Here is a 19,197-nt window from a genome sequence, read left to right as displayed (position 1 = left end):
AACATTTTTTTATGAGCACACGTAGTACTTCTTTCGTGTTATCATCTATGTACGGCTGTTTCACGACGGGGTTGTGCGTAGTTTAATTTGCCGGAGTGAATCGTGATGCTGGAGCGGAGCCGGACGAAGAGCTAGAAAATGCAGCCGGCCTACATATAGCACCTCCTCTCTCCCATATGGGATGCAACCAAATTGATTGACTAACTTGGCAACGGATTCTTTCTTTTTTCCCCGTACTGCTTTGGATCGTTCATCTTTCTGATGGCTTCTTCCTTTACACAACGCCAGGTCGCGTTGTGTCGTACTTGTAGCTGCTTAGTGAGCCGACTTACTCCCCCCCCCCTCTGCTCCCCTTGTATACAGACTCCAACTGGTCGAAGGATTCGAGGCCGCCGGTCGGTTGATCCCCGCTGCGCTCTTCAAAACATCCGAGAATTGGTGTACAGCGTCCCGCACTCCCGCACTCCCGCTCGGCCAGCGCAGTTAGCAACAAGGGGAAATCAATAACATTAGCTGGCCCGACAAATGTGGCGGCAGACTTGCGTAAGTGCATGAGCGCTTGAAAGATGGATTCGGCCAATTCAAGCATGCGATGACAACACCGGGCCGTCAACACACGATCAAGAGCAGACTCACAAATGTTGTGCGCACAGTCTTCCGTACATCACTCTTCTTTACTCGGAAGTTGAATAAATATATTTGTATAAATATGCCCCGTTTATGGTAAACGAATTTTTTATTGGCATCGGTGGTGCACAAATGTCACATTTCTCAATTTGGAAAAAGTCAAAAGTAGTCTGACCGGATAGCAAATTTTAAAAGTAAAAAACACGTTTGTATTGATTATAGTATCGCCGTCTTTTCAACAAAAACTCAATGTTCTGCGCGATGAATTAATTGAACCAACTTAAATAACATATTCGCGTCACGTGTCCAATCGTCAAGCGCTTAACACGGCCATGTATTTGTCAGTTTTTGTTTAACCTCTTTTTAATTCCAGGTATACTGTAGTTATATTTAAATATTTCACTTTATGAATTGAAATAATAAGCTATACATTTTTTTTTTAGTTGGAAAACTCTTCTATTAGACAAGTTGCATTTGCGCCATACCTATACCTCACCGTCTTATCTCTAATTTAAAAAAACCAATTAATTATGAAATGTTTGCATGCTTTTTATGTGTATCGATTTTAACACTGGGAATCAAAACTCCGCCTAAGGCTGGTGCGTCGACAAAACAGAGCTTTTTAATATAACTGGGTATTAAAATACACGTGTATGTATAGAAGGGGTTTGGGATGAAATGTTCATTCACCGACATATGTTTCTTAAAAGAGTATTATAAGACAATATTTTGTGAGAATTCTAAACTTCTTCACGTCGAATTTAACAAAATAAAACATTATCTTTTTTTCGTATCGTGTATTGTTCAAACCGTCAGAGTACTGATGCTACGCTCATGTTACAGTGATGACATAGCCTCATTTCTCTAGATAAGAATGCCATCTATACTCTACTTGAATATAATTGAATATCATTTTGTTTTCAGACTAGTATTATAGTAAGAATACGTATAGTTTACGGAACAGCTTATTAGTACGGCCAGCCGCCAGCAAGCTACAGAGAATGGAATCGTAAAATGTCACGCGCTACAATCTACTATTAAAACCAGCCTTTGCTGTTTTCACGTTTGACGGTTTTGACGCCGTCAGCGTTAGTCGGTTTCTCAGTCGGATTTGCGGGCCCGTCCTCCGGTTTAGGGGGTGGCTGTTTCCCGATAGGTGCTACTGGTGGATTCTGACTCGGAATCGGCAACTTTCGATCAGCGGCAGCAGCCGCATCAGTTAATGGCGGGTCTGAAGACTGCTGAGCAGTAGGCGCTGTTGAGGACGAAGGGACACCGGATTCTGACGAAAAAGAAGATTTGAAGATACCAGCCGCTGGCGTATCACCGGTCGCAATGATTTCCTTTTTCGATACAGTCGTTGCGTAATCCGCTTCTTGAACTGTGGCTCGACTGCTGGCAACATTGGTAATACCCGATAGCATCAATCCGCTTCCGCCAATGTCTGTTCCCTTCGAGTCCTGCTGTTGGACCTCAGACTTGAGAGAAACTTTGTCTTCAGATAGGGCGACGCCAGTGTTGTTGTGGGAAGGTTTCAATTCCATTCTATAATCATTCAGAGGAAAGGTCAAATCAACGAACTCGAATTAACTTGTAAAAAGATATTAATTTCCAATGATTCCGTTATTATTATATAACACCCAAACAATAAATAGTGAATGTGAAAGTGTGAACGAAATAATCTGAATAATTAAATATGAATGGAATAACGTACAGTAATTTTAGAAGGGATAATTCAGAGAAAATATCGCAATTGGGAAATAGATCAACAACGTAATAATTTTATCGATGTGAGTTTGCTTACTTTGTTAGCAAAGCGCTGATGTTGCGACTGTTACTTGTTGTTACTTCGGTAGTGGGAGTCGACGCCACGTTTGTAGGTTTAAGATCGGGTAATGGCGGGGAAGGCGCTTTCTTGGTGGGCCGAAATTGGATCTTGGCTTCCTGCGCAGCGCTGTCAACATTGGCTGACGGTTTTTTCACGTCGACCTCGTCACGCTTGGACGCTGTCGACGAAGACGTAGCTGCAGCAGCAGCCGCCAACTGATTCGACTGCATGTTCTTCATGGAAAAAGGAAACGGTTCCTTTTTCTTGTCATTTTCTTTGTCGTAATGGCGATCGTTTTGGACTTCTTCTTCCTCTTCTTCTTCATCATCTTCCCTCATCTCTTCGTTGGACATGCTGCGAAGCAGCTCCAGAACGCTGGATCCGGAATCAACAGGTAGAGTGATGTCCGTGCCGGAATATTTGCCATGCTGAGGAGAGGGCTCCGGTGTCGGTGATACAACCGTCAAACGCTGAGCCTCCTCCATGGCCTTGCGCAAGTTCTGAGAGCTCTTAAATGACTCGTTACTCATCGATTTGCCAATCTGAGACCTGTTGATTAAGAAATTATAGAAGATGGTTGATGCTGCACACGGTGTTGACTGTTACATAACTACTACAACTTACAAGGGTTTGATGGTGCGGCCTTTGACGCACGCCACGGCCGGCGATATTCCGGCCGCATTCATGGCTACAGCTACACTCGCCAGTTTTCGGAATTTATCGGCTGCGTTATCCTTTCCTTCTTCGCCGTGATTTGATGAGCCTCGCCCTGACCAGTCATTCGATTCATCTTGATCTTCTTCGTCTAGCCCAGCAACTGACACCACGTGAAAATCGCGCAGCAACCGACGCTCCCAAATTCTCATCTTGCGACCCAGCGCAGCTACACAAAACAATAATAATCAGCCATGAATAGCCTGTGCATGCTAAACTTGTGAAAATGAAATATCTAATGTGATCATTGTTGGTAAAAAACCTTTGGAATTCTTGTTGGCCGAAGAAATATCCATTCCGTTATTTTTGAAGACATCGAGCAGCTCAAATCTCAGCGTTGAAATGTCACCCTTGACTTCGTTGACATCATCTTCCGTCACTTGAGACATTTCTTGTTGTCTGTGCATTGCGGTGACTATCGAGGGAAATTTTTGTGCGAATTATAATTTGAAAGTAATCATCAAAATATTTTATAATGTTACCATAGCGCCAAACGAGTGAACGCATGACGGCAGTGTAACAGTAGTCTCTCTCACGCCGTCCCTAATAAATTCGATACTTTTACTTGTGAACAATTTTGTCAAATTTTGAAATCAGGAATCGTCGTCGTATTAATGAAAACAGCCAAAACAAAAGAAACATACGATTTGTTATCGAAGTGTTATAATTTTTAGGAGGACTCAATCTGATGTAATTATTGCATGATAGCCCTATAATATAGGGTCTAATATCTATACGTAACATACTTTAGTTGAAGTACGACGCAGCTTGCCGGAAGATTTGCTGGTTTTACGACAGAAGAGTCGCATGATCTTTTTGGGTGTCGGTATGAGATTGAAAGGTGGAGGAAGTGTGTGGCCCGTCGAGTCGAAATAGCTCATCCATAACTTTGAACGAGCGAATTTCCATTCTGTTTACATACCGTGAGTCTGGTTAGTATCCAGCAGTTACTACATTTATTTATATACAACAATTAATAATAATTACCTGTATCGGAGTGTTCCTGGAATATTAAAGGATGAATATAAGTTCATAAGTTACTCAAATTTTTCTTGTTGAGAAAGAGAAAGAAAGCAAGAAATTGAGCGAAGTAATAATCTATAAGTCTAGTAAATACCGTTAGGAAAGAACCCGTCCAGTTCGTCGAGTCAAATTAATTAGGTCTACCGAGTGTTTATACTTTTTATAGTTTCAACTGACTTCACAAAAACCGTTAGAAGTAAAACTGATTTACCGAACACTAATTGGTCCAGGTTTATAAAAAAAAGAGCTGAAATTCTTCACAACGTACCGTAATTAACGAATAGGAATTGGACATCATGGCGATGAGTAAGTTCAACAAAACCACCACGTTGATTACGGAGTAAGCTCCGAAAATCAACATGCCCCAGAAACGAGTGTAGCTCTTGACGCCGGCAAGTTCAAAATTGCCCAAGTCTACCAAACCGAAACTGGCCCAGAAAAGGGATTGCGATGACTCGAACAAACTGTGTTAAAAGAAAAAAGCTATCGATACCTGAGGAAATGAAGAAAAATTCACAAAATAAATGACAATACTTAGCAAATCGACGCCACTTGGCACAGGCATCGGCATTTTTGTTCCAGTCCGGTAACCCACCAGGTAATACGAAACATTTTTGCTTCTCCAAATCAGAAAAGTACCAGAGTAACTGATTCAACCCTGCAAATTAACGATCAAATAACAGGAATAATTTTACATCACATAATCTTCTAATAACATATCGTTAGCGCATATGTGTATTTATTTATTGGGCCGTGCTGACCTACGCCTTATTGTTAGCGCTATGCCCATGTTTTAGATCTAATGATGTTTTGATGTTTAGATATTTAATGCAATACTTTATCCTTGGGTATCAGATAAAGTATTTCTTTTTTCTTTTTTAAACAATCGAAGATCATACGAACCACAAGCAAAAGAGAATAAGACCAAGCTGTAGATGAAGAAGAACTTGACGATATCAATAACCATCCTGAAATATGTGAAATACCGGTCAAACATGCAGGACCAAACATAATTGCATTAGAAAATTATGATCTAATTTACCGTCCCAGTGAAATCTGTAGAGGTCCCAAATACGGATTGATTGAGAAGAGATGCACCAACTTCAGTGCACTGAAAACGTCAAATATACCACCGTTAAAAGTTAAAAATTAAAAATCAATGGGCCTAATGCATAGATATCGATAGGTAGGATACCGGTACTATATTGGTCGGGCACGAAAAGAAAATGATCAAAAATTTGATCAAAACGGATCAAACAATACCTGAAGATATTTGCCATGGCACAGACTCCTTCGGCGATTAACTGAGGATCAAACGCGTCCCATTCTTCGCGAGGTATATAAGCTGCTGCCGGATTGTCACGGATTTCATTCTGCTGCTGGATGTAAGCAACCGTTCTGAGTCCCATAGCCAGAAGGTACGATAAATCTCTGCAAACGTCAATCACGTTCCACAGATTTCTTATGTAACGCCCGACACCATTCTTCCACATTTCATGAAGCTCTTCATACACATATCCTAAATTTCCATTAAGTAAAGTTCATAAGGTGTTTAATACAATTCGGGTAATATGCTATCTATTCATTGTACTTGAAATCTGATTGATAGAGCCTTTAAAGTGACAAATTTTTAAAATAAAAATGTAGTTTTACCTATGACGTAAACCGCAACGAAGCATTCGAGGAACGTGGGGCAGTTGCCTCTCTGACGTCTCAGTTGATCCTCCAAATTTTTTCGCATCGTTTCCGTACCCAAAAGCTCGACGACAAGTACGTCAAACCGTTGCGAAACCAAAATTAGCAAAACTGTGGGAATAATCGCGAATTTTGATTGCTCTTAATGGTTTTGCATTGTTTTTAATTATTTCTTACAAAGGAAGAAGAGATAGGAAGATGCATGAATAAGAAATTTCATGAATGGCTTCTGCATAAGCTGAGCATAAGAAGATAACGGAGCAATCATGTATAATCCACAATACAGGGGGAAGAGTAGAGCGACTAATGTGATCTCGGCCAACTACGGACAGGATTAAAAGTTAACTTAAATGTTCATAAAGAATTTTAAAGCACGTTTCATTGCAGAACCAAACCACCTTTTGGAGAGGAGATTTGCGACGGAATCCCGGTAAACCTTCATACCATATGGCAGCCAGTAGCTGCTGGATGTTTGGATGGGCTACAAACTGAGAGGAGGAAAACATAACTTAATTATTTTATGAATTTCTTAACCATGCCAACGGTTAAAAAAAGAAAAATGAAAAAACACATCGCGACAATTTTTATCAAATATATAGATGACGCAACCGGACAGAAACGCGGATGGAAAAAGATATAGGAATTAGGATAGGAATTAGAATATCTTAGAACCCAGCAGGAGAATAACACAAATTAAAAATTAAAAACCAAACAAAAAAAAATTTTAATGGTTATCAAAGTTGACAGACTATTTATGTAACGGACGAAATGTGTTATTTAATTATATGTTATTTAATCGATTAACCGCACACATCATCATCGTTATATACGGACGTGATGTTATGATGCCAGTAATATTTATAATCACCATTTTCTGCTTCTGGTCGATTGCGAGTTCAAGTCGGGTCAGTTTCATCTCTTGAACATTATCAATATCACGTAGAGAACTGCTGTGGCTGTGAGGATCGTGATTTAAGAGAAACGCTAGCTCGCTGGAACTCCGTGTGTGGCTAAGCAAGTCGCATGCAAATTGTTGGCATTGACGCCTTAAATCCTAAAATGCGCAAACAAATATTTGTTCAGTTCTCAACGTCACAAGCCGAAAGCTAATAAAAAAAAAAATTGAAACTGTAGATTTGTAGAAGTTGATTAGCTTGTTCCCTTATTAAAATCAGCGTCACGATATCTTCGATTATCTACCCTAGATTATGCATCATTACCATATATTCCTGACGAAATTCAGTTTCCAAGTAAGCCAATCGTTTTAATTCGACACTGAGTTCAAAGGCACTTAGGATGGGATCGTTGGAAGAAAGAGCAATCAACGAAGGACTCGAAAGTGCTCGATACGCGTTAATCCTTGACATGGAATGGCGCAAAGAGTCTTCCAGAACACCGCGGATGCAATCGCCACAGCCACATCTTATTTGGAAACAAAATAAAGATTAAAAGTTAAAAAATGTGGCATTAAATCATGGAAAAATAATAATTTCATAATTTTAACCTAAAATTTGATTGAACACAATTTTTTACTAAAATGAGAAAAATAACATGAAAATTACTGAACGTCATGTGGGACTGGTATTGTTGCTCCACGGTCCAGCAAAATCTTAAGAATCTCGTAGTTATTACGATGCGCTGCCAGAATAAGAGGGGTAATATCAGGAGTAAAAGAAGAAGTGGTCCGATCTACGTTCTCCCAGCTCTGAAACCAAATAGTAAAGACACCAAAATACAGAAGATTAATAATTTGAATTTTGAGTTTTGGCACGCAAAACGCAACTGATTAGTTTACGTACTTCGTTATATGCTGGTTATTAATAGAAAATTGCTAAAACATACATTTTAAATCGTTAAAAAAATACGACTTACGTATGGATCTCCTTCTTTATGAATGAGCTCCTCGTGTTCCAGAAGAAGCTCCACGGCCTGAAATGAATTTGAAAAACTTTAATTTCAACACTCATTTTTATTGCACTGGTCATTTTTTCTCTACCTCAACGAATTCTTTGTCGATAGCATGAAGCAAAGCATCTCTAGTGGCAATCCCCATCACTACCAATAACTCCACCATCTAGTTTAAAAGGTAAGTAATCGATTAGTTTTTTAAACCTCGATTGGTTTCCTAAAAATGTAATTATAACCTGTAAATTTTCATTATCAATAGCCATAAGGAGAGCCCCTCGTCCTAGAGGATCCACGCAGTTCAAGTTAATGGAATTACCGCAAAGTCCTCGCTTAACTCGGTGGATTATTCTGATACACGAGTATTGAGACAAGTTTCAAATTACAAATACATTACATAACTTATACATCACACACAAATTATAAAATTGAAATTGTTACCGGTACTGTAAATAAGCATAATCATGAATTGAAGTGGTCATTTATAATTATTAAGCAATTAAATCGCATATCATTGATGTAAGTAAGTATAACTGATTAATCCTTATCACAATTATTAATTGTGAAATAAATATCTTGTGATTGCAATCACAGTTATAATTGTGATTATCAACGTAATGTTACGTGCAACGAAAAAAAAAACACAAAAAAACAAAGATTTCTGTCTTGCGACTTGGTATCATCATCGTCCAAGTAAATTCATTCGACGGCGATGTGTTGAGAACGTGGTTGAGAACTAATTAGATTCTTTTAGATATTACTGAAACTTGACATACATACACCCAATATACCAGGGAGATTTTCATGGAATCAAAATATGAATTCTACTTTACATGAGCCCCAATAATTTGTTATAATATTCATAGTGTTTTTTCAAGTCGAGTCCCCTTAGGCTGAAAAGTTTTCCATTCAGATTTTTCACTTTTAGTATTTAAAAAAAATTCATTTGTGGAAGTGATGAAACTATATCTGGTCAGCTAGTTTTTGCCAGACACGACCACTTTTCTGCAAACTCATTTCTCATGGTCTTCTTTCAACGAAAACATAGGAAATGAAATTTGGAGGCAAATTATTTCTAGTTACTGGCAATAACAAATTTTTACGATTTCGTTCCACTTTAATCATTATACGTCAGTTCGAATTAAACGCCAAAAGCATTCCGTTTCCGCAAAATGAGCATTGCGGAATGTCTTAAGAAGGAGAAAAATGTTAAATCAAGTGTGTGTTCGTGATTACCACCAATCATTATCATCGAAGGAAATGGTTTGTCTACATCCATCACATTAGAATTTGCAATGATCCTAATACTTTATTTTCTCCATCAGCCAAAAATTGGTTTTCCGTGCACCATGAATTGAGTTGTTTGATTTTTGATGAACGATTACCTTTTAACAGTAGTGAGATCTCCTCGTTCAACTGCTAGCAGGAATTTTTTTTCCTCGAGTGTCAATGATTTGGGTAGTATAGGCATCTTAAGGTCACGAAAGCTCTCTGTTCGTATACATCCCTGAAAGCCGTTTTCGTAAAAAAAAAGTTATTTTAAGACTGTATACAGTCAGTGTACCATACTTAATTTCTATCTCTGAGAAATAAAAAATGACTTCTCCTTCATAAGAGTTCATTTTGCTAAAAGGCAGAGACAGAAAACAGAAATCGCTCACTGCAGCGCTAACTTAGAACGCTAGGAGACTCGCGGAGAGAATGAGCGGGTAAAAAGTAAAAAGCTCTTTCAATCCAGTTGTGAGTCACTAAAAAAAAAGAGTAAGAAAATCGGAAACCTCTTCGATGTTGCTGAACTGCGGGACGACGTCGTCACCTTTGTTAGGAGGTTTCTCCATTCTTTTCGAACAAAATCCGGAATAATAATAGAAACAAAAAATATTAACGAACAATAATTAAATCCAGGTTTACTTATTTCACTTCAGAAACTGTCAAAAGCATAGGATAAAAATTTCTTAATTGTGTTCATATTTATTAACATATTTTTTAAACAAACGTTCAAATGTAGGCTTAACTGAAGCTTAGGTATGAAAGAGAATAGGTTAACTTTTATGATTTTTTTGCTATCCCCCGTTCTGTTTTTCGCTAATAAATAAATTTTTTCAGCTATTATAGGACATTAGGGCGGATTGAGACAATCATTTTTTCACTAGATTACGCACAAAATTGCGTGCATTACGACTAGATGCAAATCCTAATTACTATTTCCGCAAAAACTAAACTCAAAAATCTATTCTGATTGAGTCACGGACTCGTGGTGAAACGAAGTTTTTACAGTAAAAAAAAAAAAAGTATTTCCATAATTTTTTTTCTAGTGTGAATACAATAATAGATAAATATAAAAGCCATTTCTGAGGCTTAATGAAGTTATCATTTCTGAGATACGGTTTTCATTAATATACAACAGATTTTAATTAGAACTATATTCACTATTGAAAAATCACTTAAAATATTTATAATGTTAAGACTTTATTTTATGTAACTAAAATTATCAAATAAAGTTCTATTGTAAAATTGCGATGGATTCCAATTTCCAAGTATTTATATATGGGTGATTTTATGAAGAAACTTGACGCTCACTTGCATGAAGAAGAATTCGTAACTGACTAGTGAACAGAATTGCTGGATTTCTTATATACAGGGAGAAAGCAAGCGACCTTGGGTATTTAATATTAAACAATCAGATTATGTACACATGCCACTACGAAGTGGGTGAAGGTGTTGGAGTGGGTGGTATCACCCAGGCTTCATTTGTGAGGATTCATGTCCCCAACTAATTGAATTAATGTCCTTATTTAGCTCAACCTGGTGCTAGAGATCCGACGAAGCATCACATATTCATTTCCTGGTTTTGTATAATTTGGGTCTACAGCCCCAAAATAATTTCGCTCTGTCAAGAAGACATTCACACACGCATGCGTCTTCATTCTTCAATCGCGCGCGGAACACTACTAGCGTGCATTTATTTAAATAACACGATAAATTAAATGTGCTGCATTGATATAAGAAACACTTTTTTCAGAGTTTTCTTTGAGTCAACTACAAAAAAAAAAAATACATTCATAGGAACCGGTCAAATCCTGGAACGCATCGGATCCCGGACAGCCTTGATTTTTCTTAAGATTGGATCAAGAAAATTTGGCAAGGGTATATCCACCCGACAAAACTTAAAGTCGACAAGACCTCGACAAAACTCCGACAGAGGTCGATTTTACCCCGACAGTTCCCGAATTTACTCCGACATAATGCGATTTCCCCCCGACTTGATTTCCCACGTGTTTGTTTATTAAATATATCCCTGTAACTTTTGTTTATAACGTCATTTCTATTTGAATGTCATAAATCAAGGCGTTGTTTAAAAAAAAACAGAGGGAATAAATCAAAAATTAATTAACGACGGCGAGAAATTTTGCACAGATCACAAAATTCAATTAATCACAAAAGCAATTAGAAAAAAGTAGTTATCTTAAAACGATAAAACTAACGAAACAATTAAACATCATAATCATACTCCCTATTCCTCATAGTCAACCAGCCAAGATGGGCGCTTAGTTCTTCTAGTACTTGTTGCCAGTATCGCTTGTGGGTTTCTTTTTCTCTTCTCACCTCTTGCATCGATATCTGTTGTCATCTGTGTCTTTCTTGGCCGGCCTCGAGACTTTGGAGCTGATGCCTGGTTGGCGACGGGATCAGAGTTTGTTTGCGTCTTTTTAGGTCGCCCTCTTGCTCTATTTTGTTGGTCATGCTGAAAAGCGGTAGACTTATCAGGGTTTGGCACTCCAGCAGCAGCAGGGTTGAAAGCGAGAACAGGCTCCAACGGCTGAACCATGGTGGCACGCTGCAATAGTTGTGTTGCGCTTTGAGACTCAGTACCCACTGGATGCATGTTAAGCCAAACTGCGTCGTCTGGTAACATAGCGGTTATTGCAGGCTGAAGAGGTGTAAATGAAAAAGGGAAAGTTACTACAAATAAAAGAGCCTAATATGGCGTCGAAAAACGAACCTGTTCCAATGTTGGATGTTTTCTATCGATTGATTGTCGTCTGTTACAGGCAAAGTCCCTTCCCACAGCTGAAGAGCATCTGATTGGAGAACATCGTTGTGAAACGAGAAATTATTATGCCGTTGACCATCGTCTGCTAACGTAATTAATGGCTCAGGATAATCAACGACTGCAAATATAAAAATAATGTGTTTTCGGAGGTGGGAAATTTTTGCCTTTGCTCTAGTAGGCGATATTTACCCTTCCTACGAAAATGAAACAAAGGAGAAATCGCGACAACACCGCGGGGTGGGATGGAAGGGGAGAAATGGGCAAAAATGACAAATCTCATTTTCAATTTGAAATTCATTATATTAAATGAAATTTAAAAAATTTGAAAATGACACTTGTCATAGAACTAACGAAACTCTTTATTTTTCTTTTTTTGGCGTCTTTGTAGGGTTATTTTTTCTCTAATTAAAAAGCGGCAAAGTAGCCACTTTTTAATACGCTTCTACAGCGTGTTTTCAAACTTTTACATCCATTTGTAGATGTCATCCCCTTAGATATAAAAATCTGAAAAAAATTCAGGAAGTAGCCAACCATTATGGCTACTTCCAAAAAAAATTTCAACACCCTCCGTCAAAAACCCGATTTTTTGGGAACGCGGCGAAAATCGGCTTTTTACATAAGCTTTTCTCCGCTGAGCCGCTCTTCTCGCGCGTTTCCAAACTTCTGGTAGGTACTGTAGGTAGAGGTAGTGACATGGTGTATTAGTATGGTGGGGGAACTTATGGTTGGAATCGGCTATCTCGGCTGAACCGGCTGAAGCCATTGGTCGGCTATGATCAGCGCTGCCTGGTGGACAATTGGGTGAACTATGAGCTATAAACGGTTTGAAAATGTTCTAAGTCCGATTGCACTTTGCTTATGTACTTATGAAGCTATAAAATCGTAAAAAACGAGTCAATAACAGTAATTAAGTATTATTTTTCCAGCTTTAATTATTTTTAAATTAATAGAAAAAAAATATGTGTTGAATATAAGAATCGAACTTTGACTCTTTAAAGTCGAAGCTCATTACGCTAACCACTGCGTCAACCGGTTTATGTCTGCCCTCAAAAAAGTTAAATTAATATACTATTTTACAGACGAATTATTTTACAAAAGATAAGTATTTTGGTTCATAGAGGGCACTGACAATAGCCGACCAGCCCTGCAATTGGCTGTTAAGAATTTTTACTTTTGCACTAAGCTCCGCCTCTTGTCCGGAAACTGGCTTCATTCGAGATAGCCGATTCCAACCAAAGTTCCCCCACCATACTAATACACCATGGTAGTGAGAACACCTCTGATTTTTCTCAGATTTTTTTTAAATTTTACGAAGTACTTATGACCCGTTATAAAAGTCGTTAGAAAGACGAGAGGATCTTATGCAAATTAGGCCACTTTGGCCTTTTTTGCAGTTGAACGGCTAGGGCTAGGAAAACGCGACTTAAAAAAAATAGACCTGCGTTAGCTCTGTAGATGTTATTCCAACGAAAAAGTAGTAGTCGAGTAAAAAGTCGTGCGCAGTTTACGACGATGCGCACCACTGCGGCCGATAGCAGAACGAAAATTTTTATTACGCTTGACTCTTAACGTAGGTACAATCCTTTCTTCAAGAATCGTCTGCTTCTCCCAGCCCTCCCCGCTCCCTCCCAGCTCCCTGCTCCTCCAAGCCAAACAGTTTCCCGACATATGGATAGGTGCCTCAAAACAAAAAAATCGCCGTTCGAATTTTTTTGTAGGATACTGTCATGGACTACTGTAACTAAAGAACGGGACTCTTCGCCTATCTCGCCGTGTTAAAACTAGTCGGGTGGGGTTTGTTCAGGAGATAATTACTGGAGAACATCGAAAAAATGCAGTTTTTTTCGCTGATTCCAACTGTGTTTATAAAACTTAGTAAAAAAAAAACTAATTAATAAAGTATTTTAATTTTACTTTCAGGAGTAGGGGTAAAAAGACAAAACACCGGTGCCATCTAGCAACCAAGCACTCTAAGCTCTTAGGAATATACGCTACAAGTTGAAAAATAGTTAGGCAGCTATGTCAGAAGACTAGAGATAAGAGAGTGGTCTCTCTTACTTTACATGTAACTGCTTGCAAACTCAAAGAGCTTAGGGTACCTGGTTCATAGATGGCACCGGTGTTTTGTCTTTTTTCAAATTTTCCGTAAAGTAATTTGCAATATCTCTATAACCGTACATATTAGGTATACGGACATTAGGTAAAACAATACATATTTTTAAATTTCGATTCTGATTCTCCCGGAAAAATTTTTTACATGGCCGACAAAAAAAAAAGCAAATGCCGAAGAGTCCCGTCCTTTAGTTAAAGTAGTCCATGATACTGTACACCAAAACAATAAGCAAAGGGTAAATAATTCTATTAAAATATCAAACGTAATTTCTTACACAATACGGACAGTAAGTTTTTTACGTTCACGAACCTTTTTTTCTCAATCCCAAACCATTTATAGAATTTTGGAGCTGTGCGAGGGTGGTTTCGTTTGTTTTGGGGTAAATCATCTTCCGACCATACCAAGGGCCGACACATGTTTTACTGAAAATAACCACGGAGTCTCTCGCATTGCTCCTATCCAATTGACCGATTTGACAAGTGCCTTTCTAATTCTAGGCATAGGGCTAACTAGATTGTTGATTGGCGACGCTAACTTTCTTGTTGGAAACTATCTATTCGAAATGGCGACGCTTCAAACGTTGTTAACTTATGCTCGAAAACTATTAAGCCACAATGTTATGATTTGATTTGATTTGATTTATTTATAACGCGCATTATCCAAATTAAGTTCTAATGACGCGGAAAGTACAGTCAGGGTAAAAAGTCACAGAAAAAGCATAAGACACATCAATCGAAAAGGTGTTTGAATAAAAGAGAGCGAAACTTGGGGAGTGTGGTGGCATTACGAACAGCAAGAGGGAGTCGGTTCCAGATGGATGGAGCGACCTTTGCAAAAGATCGATCACCAAGATGTGTATGTTATTTTATATATGTATGTATTTTTGTTTATGTTAATGTTATATGAAGAGAGTGTATGTATTATTTTCCGTCAAAAGAGTAGTAAAAGGAAAGCCAAACGTAAAATTTGTTTTTAGATGTTATGTTGCATCTTATTGTTTTGAAGTTTCCATGTTATTTCCCAAAAATCCTGCTAACAAAAATTACGGACAATCATGAAATTAAATGTTTCCCAAACTTCATAGAACAAATATAGCGTGATTCTCTCAAAAAACCTTTTTATTTATTAATAGGTGATTTTATTACTTTGATACCCTTGATCCCTAGAAACACGTTCTTTGTTATGGAAAACGAGGAGATAACTTCACGGAAAGTCAAAGTTTCAAGTTTATTTGTAACAAAAAGGTACAGTACAGCAACTTTACAAGTTGTAAAAGTTGTAAAAGGATTCATCCGATATTTGCGGCTGCATTAGAGAGTCTTCAAATTCAAGAATTTCTGTCTTCCCTGAACAATCCATTGATCGACATTGAAGTTAATGCCCAGTTGACTATTTTGAAAGAAGAAGATTTTCAGTGTAACAAAATTGAAGACATTTTCCCACCAACCCTCGTCGAACTGTTTGAAAAAGTTGAACTGTATTGCAAGCAAACGATAAATGGGGACCACTGATTAACTGCCAAGTTTGTGATGACCTATATTGAACTCGTTGGTTTTTACCACCAGCTTGAACGAGCAGTAAGGACAGGCAATCATCAACTATATGTTTTCTGTTACCCCAGTACGCTAGTTTTTTCTTCGCTTTCAACCACCAAAACTATGCACGTTGGTTGACGAAGTATCACGACAACCTCCTTAACATGGAAGCAAGCCATCCGGGCATAACCAAGCTTTCCGATTCTGGAGCTATTTCCATTAGGAGAACTAAAAAAATCATTCTCTCGGTTTCCTGTTGATATTACCTTGGAGCAAACTATTAATGCGGACGCTGCGAATTCCTCGACAGGTATTTCATTATGACCATAATGTTTATAGATTGAAACTGACTTATTTTATTTCCAGGAATAACCCACTTTACAAATTCAGAGCAAGCTCAACAACGATGGACAATCAGTCGTCATGTTCGTGTGGGACTCATAACCACTTTGCTCGACCATCTTGGATTAAACCGCAAAGAAGATGTATCAAAGGGAGCTTCCCCTCATGGAGTAAAAAAGGACAACGTCCTATTCAACGACAGAACAGAGTACATCAGATGTTGCAAAAATCCGTTCACAAAACAGGAGGAGAGATCGGATGACGGCCAGCACTTATATAACATCTGCTCAGGCAAAGCAGCGTCGAAGGAGACAACTAGTTTTCTACTTAAAGTCCGAGAGAATGGATATACGACAAGAGAAAAGTTCATCGTAAGTTGCATCGGAGATCCGTCTTCGTTCGAAAAGCTCATTACGTAACAGAAAATGTTTACATTCGCCTCCGAATTCATCAAAAAGAAAAGGAATACGGCAGATGGAAAGGTTCGAGAAGTGAAAATGCAACGAGATCTCATGGGACGCATTTTGGAGTATCCGCTCACGCCCGTCCCATTGTCTCTATGTCATAAGGTTGGCTAATGAATAAGACACCGAAAGCCACACTCTTTAAAAAACTTGAGTCCCATGTCACTGATTTCAGCCCTGCTCCTTCATCAGTTGACACATATATAGTTGACGGATTTTACTTCTTGGATCTTTGTGTGGATTTGCCAATGTAGTATGAAAAGATGACACGACACATTCTACACAAACTTTGCCGCACAAGTGCAAAACGAATTGATTAAATTTTTGATCGTTTCATTATGCCTTCAATAAAAGATGCCGAACGGGACCGAAGAAGCAACTCTGAAAGAGACATGTCAATTAAAATTTCGGGACCGAAGCAACAGCACCCTTCAGACTGGTTCAAAGCTTTACGCAACGAGTTTTTCAAAAAAAGAATTATCATAGTATTTGATTGAGTTGTTTCAAGACGACTCAATCTCTCACATCATTGCCGATAAGACGTTGAATGTAACGTTTGAGTCATCTTGCTATTCATTCATCGTCGTGGAGGGAGAAGTCAAGAGAACAGAAGAACCCAGTCTTTTTTGTAATCACGAAGAAGCAGACACGAGAATTATTGGCTATCCTGGCCTCATTTCAACCCCGGCAAAAGTCCTCATTCGAAATTTGAAACATGTCCAAATCATAAGCGGAATCACTTTGTATCTGGAAGTTGGTTTGATAAGCAAAAATACTTTGCGGTAAATTATTAATGTTACTGCCATCAGTGCAAAATTAGGATCCCCGTTGTCTGAAGCCTTTCCTAGCTTTCATGCGTTCACTGGATGTGAGGACTGTCCCGCATTTTCTCGTAAAGGAGAGGTCGGAACTTTTTTACAATTCAAACTATCGTTACTATAATTTTATATTTACAGATCATTTCCCATAAAAAATATTCTTTTTTATTATCTTTTTGGTGTCCTGGAGTTTATTTTAACTCAGTTTCTCATCTACACCATAAAAAACCACCGAAACCGTTTAAAAATAATATAAGTTTCACAAAAAAAAATAGTTTTCACAGATTCAGCACTTTCCTGTATGTATACCTAGATGCATTTCATTATTAAAGCGCTTACTTTATGTATCACATTAATGACAATGGTTTTCCATTGAAGCCCATGATGTGAACTGCAACAGCCGAAGTCAAAATTGAAAGAAAAATTATTTTCATATTTTCATTTTTTATTTTCATATTGAGTTAACAAATAGAACATTAACTGCAAGGAAAACTGTTTTTATTTCCGCGTTTAAGAGTTTACACAATGTAGTAACATTTAAAAAATTTTAAAACGATACATTCCGAATTTGAGCTGTGAGCTTGATCTTTCGCGAATCACGAACAGAGGGAACAAAACCAAGGCACTTTCTTGCACTTCATTGCCGACTGCAGAATATTCTCATATTTTTGGTGGAAATATTTCTGGCACATTTTGCACTGCATCATGACGTGGAATTTTGGTGAAAGAAGTCTCGGTTATCCAAAGTCAGGCATCTGGTAAACACAAGAGATAGGTATGGGAAATTTCTTTTTCGTCTCAAGTTAGAGCGGGGCCTCTTTCCAATGTCAAATCTATAATAGTCGGACTCATTCGTCAAAGAATATTCGACTGATTCAGTATATCTACATACATTTTTTATTATCATTTAGATCTTGAAAAACTTAAAATTTTGGTCTACTTGATCTTGAAAAAACTAGACAGTCTTTGCAAACTGATGTTTTTGCTAGTGACTGTTCTCTGTTGATCCATTTCATAGGGAGGAGTTAGTATAATTTACATATCACTTCCAGTTGTCACTCACACAAAATCCATTCCTACAGACTGATTTGCCCACAGATATCTAAATCAAAAATGAAAGAATTACTTGTGGAAATCAACCGTAAATGTCTGTGTGTCCCTGTCCCCACATGTGAATCGATTTTTCTAAAAAAATATTTGTGCAACTCATCTTATGAGAAATGTGACATTGAGATATTCTCTCCATTGATGATGCTGATAAATGTCAGAGAAAAGGGGAATCTGTTGGTTAAGTTGTCATCAACATTTTTCTGTAACGTCCACAGAAAAAATGTTTCCACTTATCTACATTAAATGTTTCAGGAAGAATATACAGACATAAATTTACCTCATTCCACACTGATTTGTTCTTCCTGATAGGAGAAAATAGCAGGGCGTGACCGGCGTAAATAATAATAATAATAATAATGTAATTTATTTGTATAGCGCCTTTTACACAAGTGATCAAAGGCGCTTTGACTCAGCTGGGAGGAGATTTGAAATACAAGTAAATATATCAGCTTCAGCAAACATACATTGGGGAATTTTTGAACAAATATGTCTTTAATGAGGAACGGAAAGAAGAAAGTGAATCACAGGATTTCACCGAGAGAGGAAGACTGTTTCGAATTCGGGGATCTGAACTCGTAAAGGCACGATCACCAAAAGTTTTTAGTCTGGTTCTTGGTAAAAATAAGTAAAAGGCCTCAGTAGGCCGTGGCGCATAAGGTGAGCAAAGACGACGCAGAAGACTCGACAGATATACAGGACCAGAGCCATTTAAACTGTGATAAGTCAACATTGCAATTTTAAACACAATACGAGATTCAATAGGTAGCCAGTGAAGAGACTTAAGGACTGCCGTAATGGAATCAACATCCTTTACACCATACACAAGACGAGCAGCAGAATTCTGGACTCGCTGAAGTTTCAAAATCCGTTTAGCCGGAAGTCAAACCAGAAGAGACCATAGTCTAGAGTTTACGTTACAAAGGCGTGGACTAGCTGCGCAGCAGAAGACCGAGAGAGATATTTCCGTAT

General features: G+C 38.1%; 1 protein-coding gene across 1 annotated transcript; it reads right to left on the bottom strand.

Moving 5' to 3' along the window:
- Positions 1–1,397: 1,397 nt before the first annotated feature.
- On the bottom strand, positions 1,398–10,410 carry LOC124351135 (transient-receptor-potential-like protein). Its single transcript, XM_046801894.1, has 24 exons — positions 10,373–10,410; positions 9,571–9,631; positions 9,178–9,299; positions 8,032–8,143; positions 7,884–7,961; positions 7,760–7,816; positions 7,450–7,592; positions 7,108–7,309; positions 6,756–6,941; positions 6,286–6,375; positions 6,065–6,209; positions 5,846–5,998; positions 5,456–5,711; positions 5,235–5,303; positions 5,096–5,160; positions 4,727–4,850; positions 4,461–4,656; positions 4,157–4,172; positions 3,916–4,079; positions 3,652–3,712; positions 3,432–3,584; positions 3,080–3,338; positions 2,432–3,004; positions 1,398–2,172 (listed from the first exon to the last, which is right to left on the bottom strand). The coding sequence occupies exons 2-24, from the start codon at positions 9,628–9,630 to the stop codon at positions 1,665–1,667; spliced, it is 3,792 nt and encodes a 1,263-aa protein (XP_046657850.1). The 5' UTR covers position 9,631; positions 10,373–10,410; the 3' UTR covers positions 1,398–1,664.
- Between the last annotated feature and the right edge of the window lie 8,787 nt (positions 10,411–19,197).

The sequence above is a fragment of the Daphnia pulicaria genome, chromosome 7 (assembly GCF_021234035.1).
Source record: "Daphnia pulicaria isolate SC F1-1A chromosome 7, SC_F0-13Bv2, whole genome shotgun sequence".
Taxonomy (NCBI): Eukaryota; Metazoa; Arthropoda; class Branchiopoda; order Diplostraca; family Daphniidae; genus Daphnia; species Daphnia pulicaria.
This window is presented reverse-complemented; position numbering and strand designations above follow the sequence as displayed.

Coding starts and splice junctions, on each gene's coding strand:
- LOC124351135 (XM_046801894.1), bottom strand. CDS start 9,630: ATGGAGAAACCTCCTAACAAAGGTGACGACGTCGTCCCGCAGTTCAGC. Junction 6,942..7,107: donor AATTTCGTCAGGAATATATG/GTAATGATGCAT, acceptor TGCGCATTTTAG/GATTTAAGGCGTCAATGCCA. Junction 5,304..5,455: donor GCCATGGCAAATATCTTCAG/GTATTGTTTGAT, acceptor TGACGTTTTCAG/TGCACTGAAGTTGGTGCATC.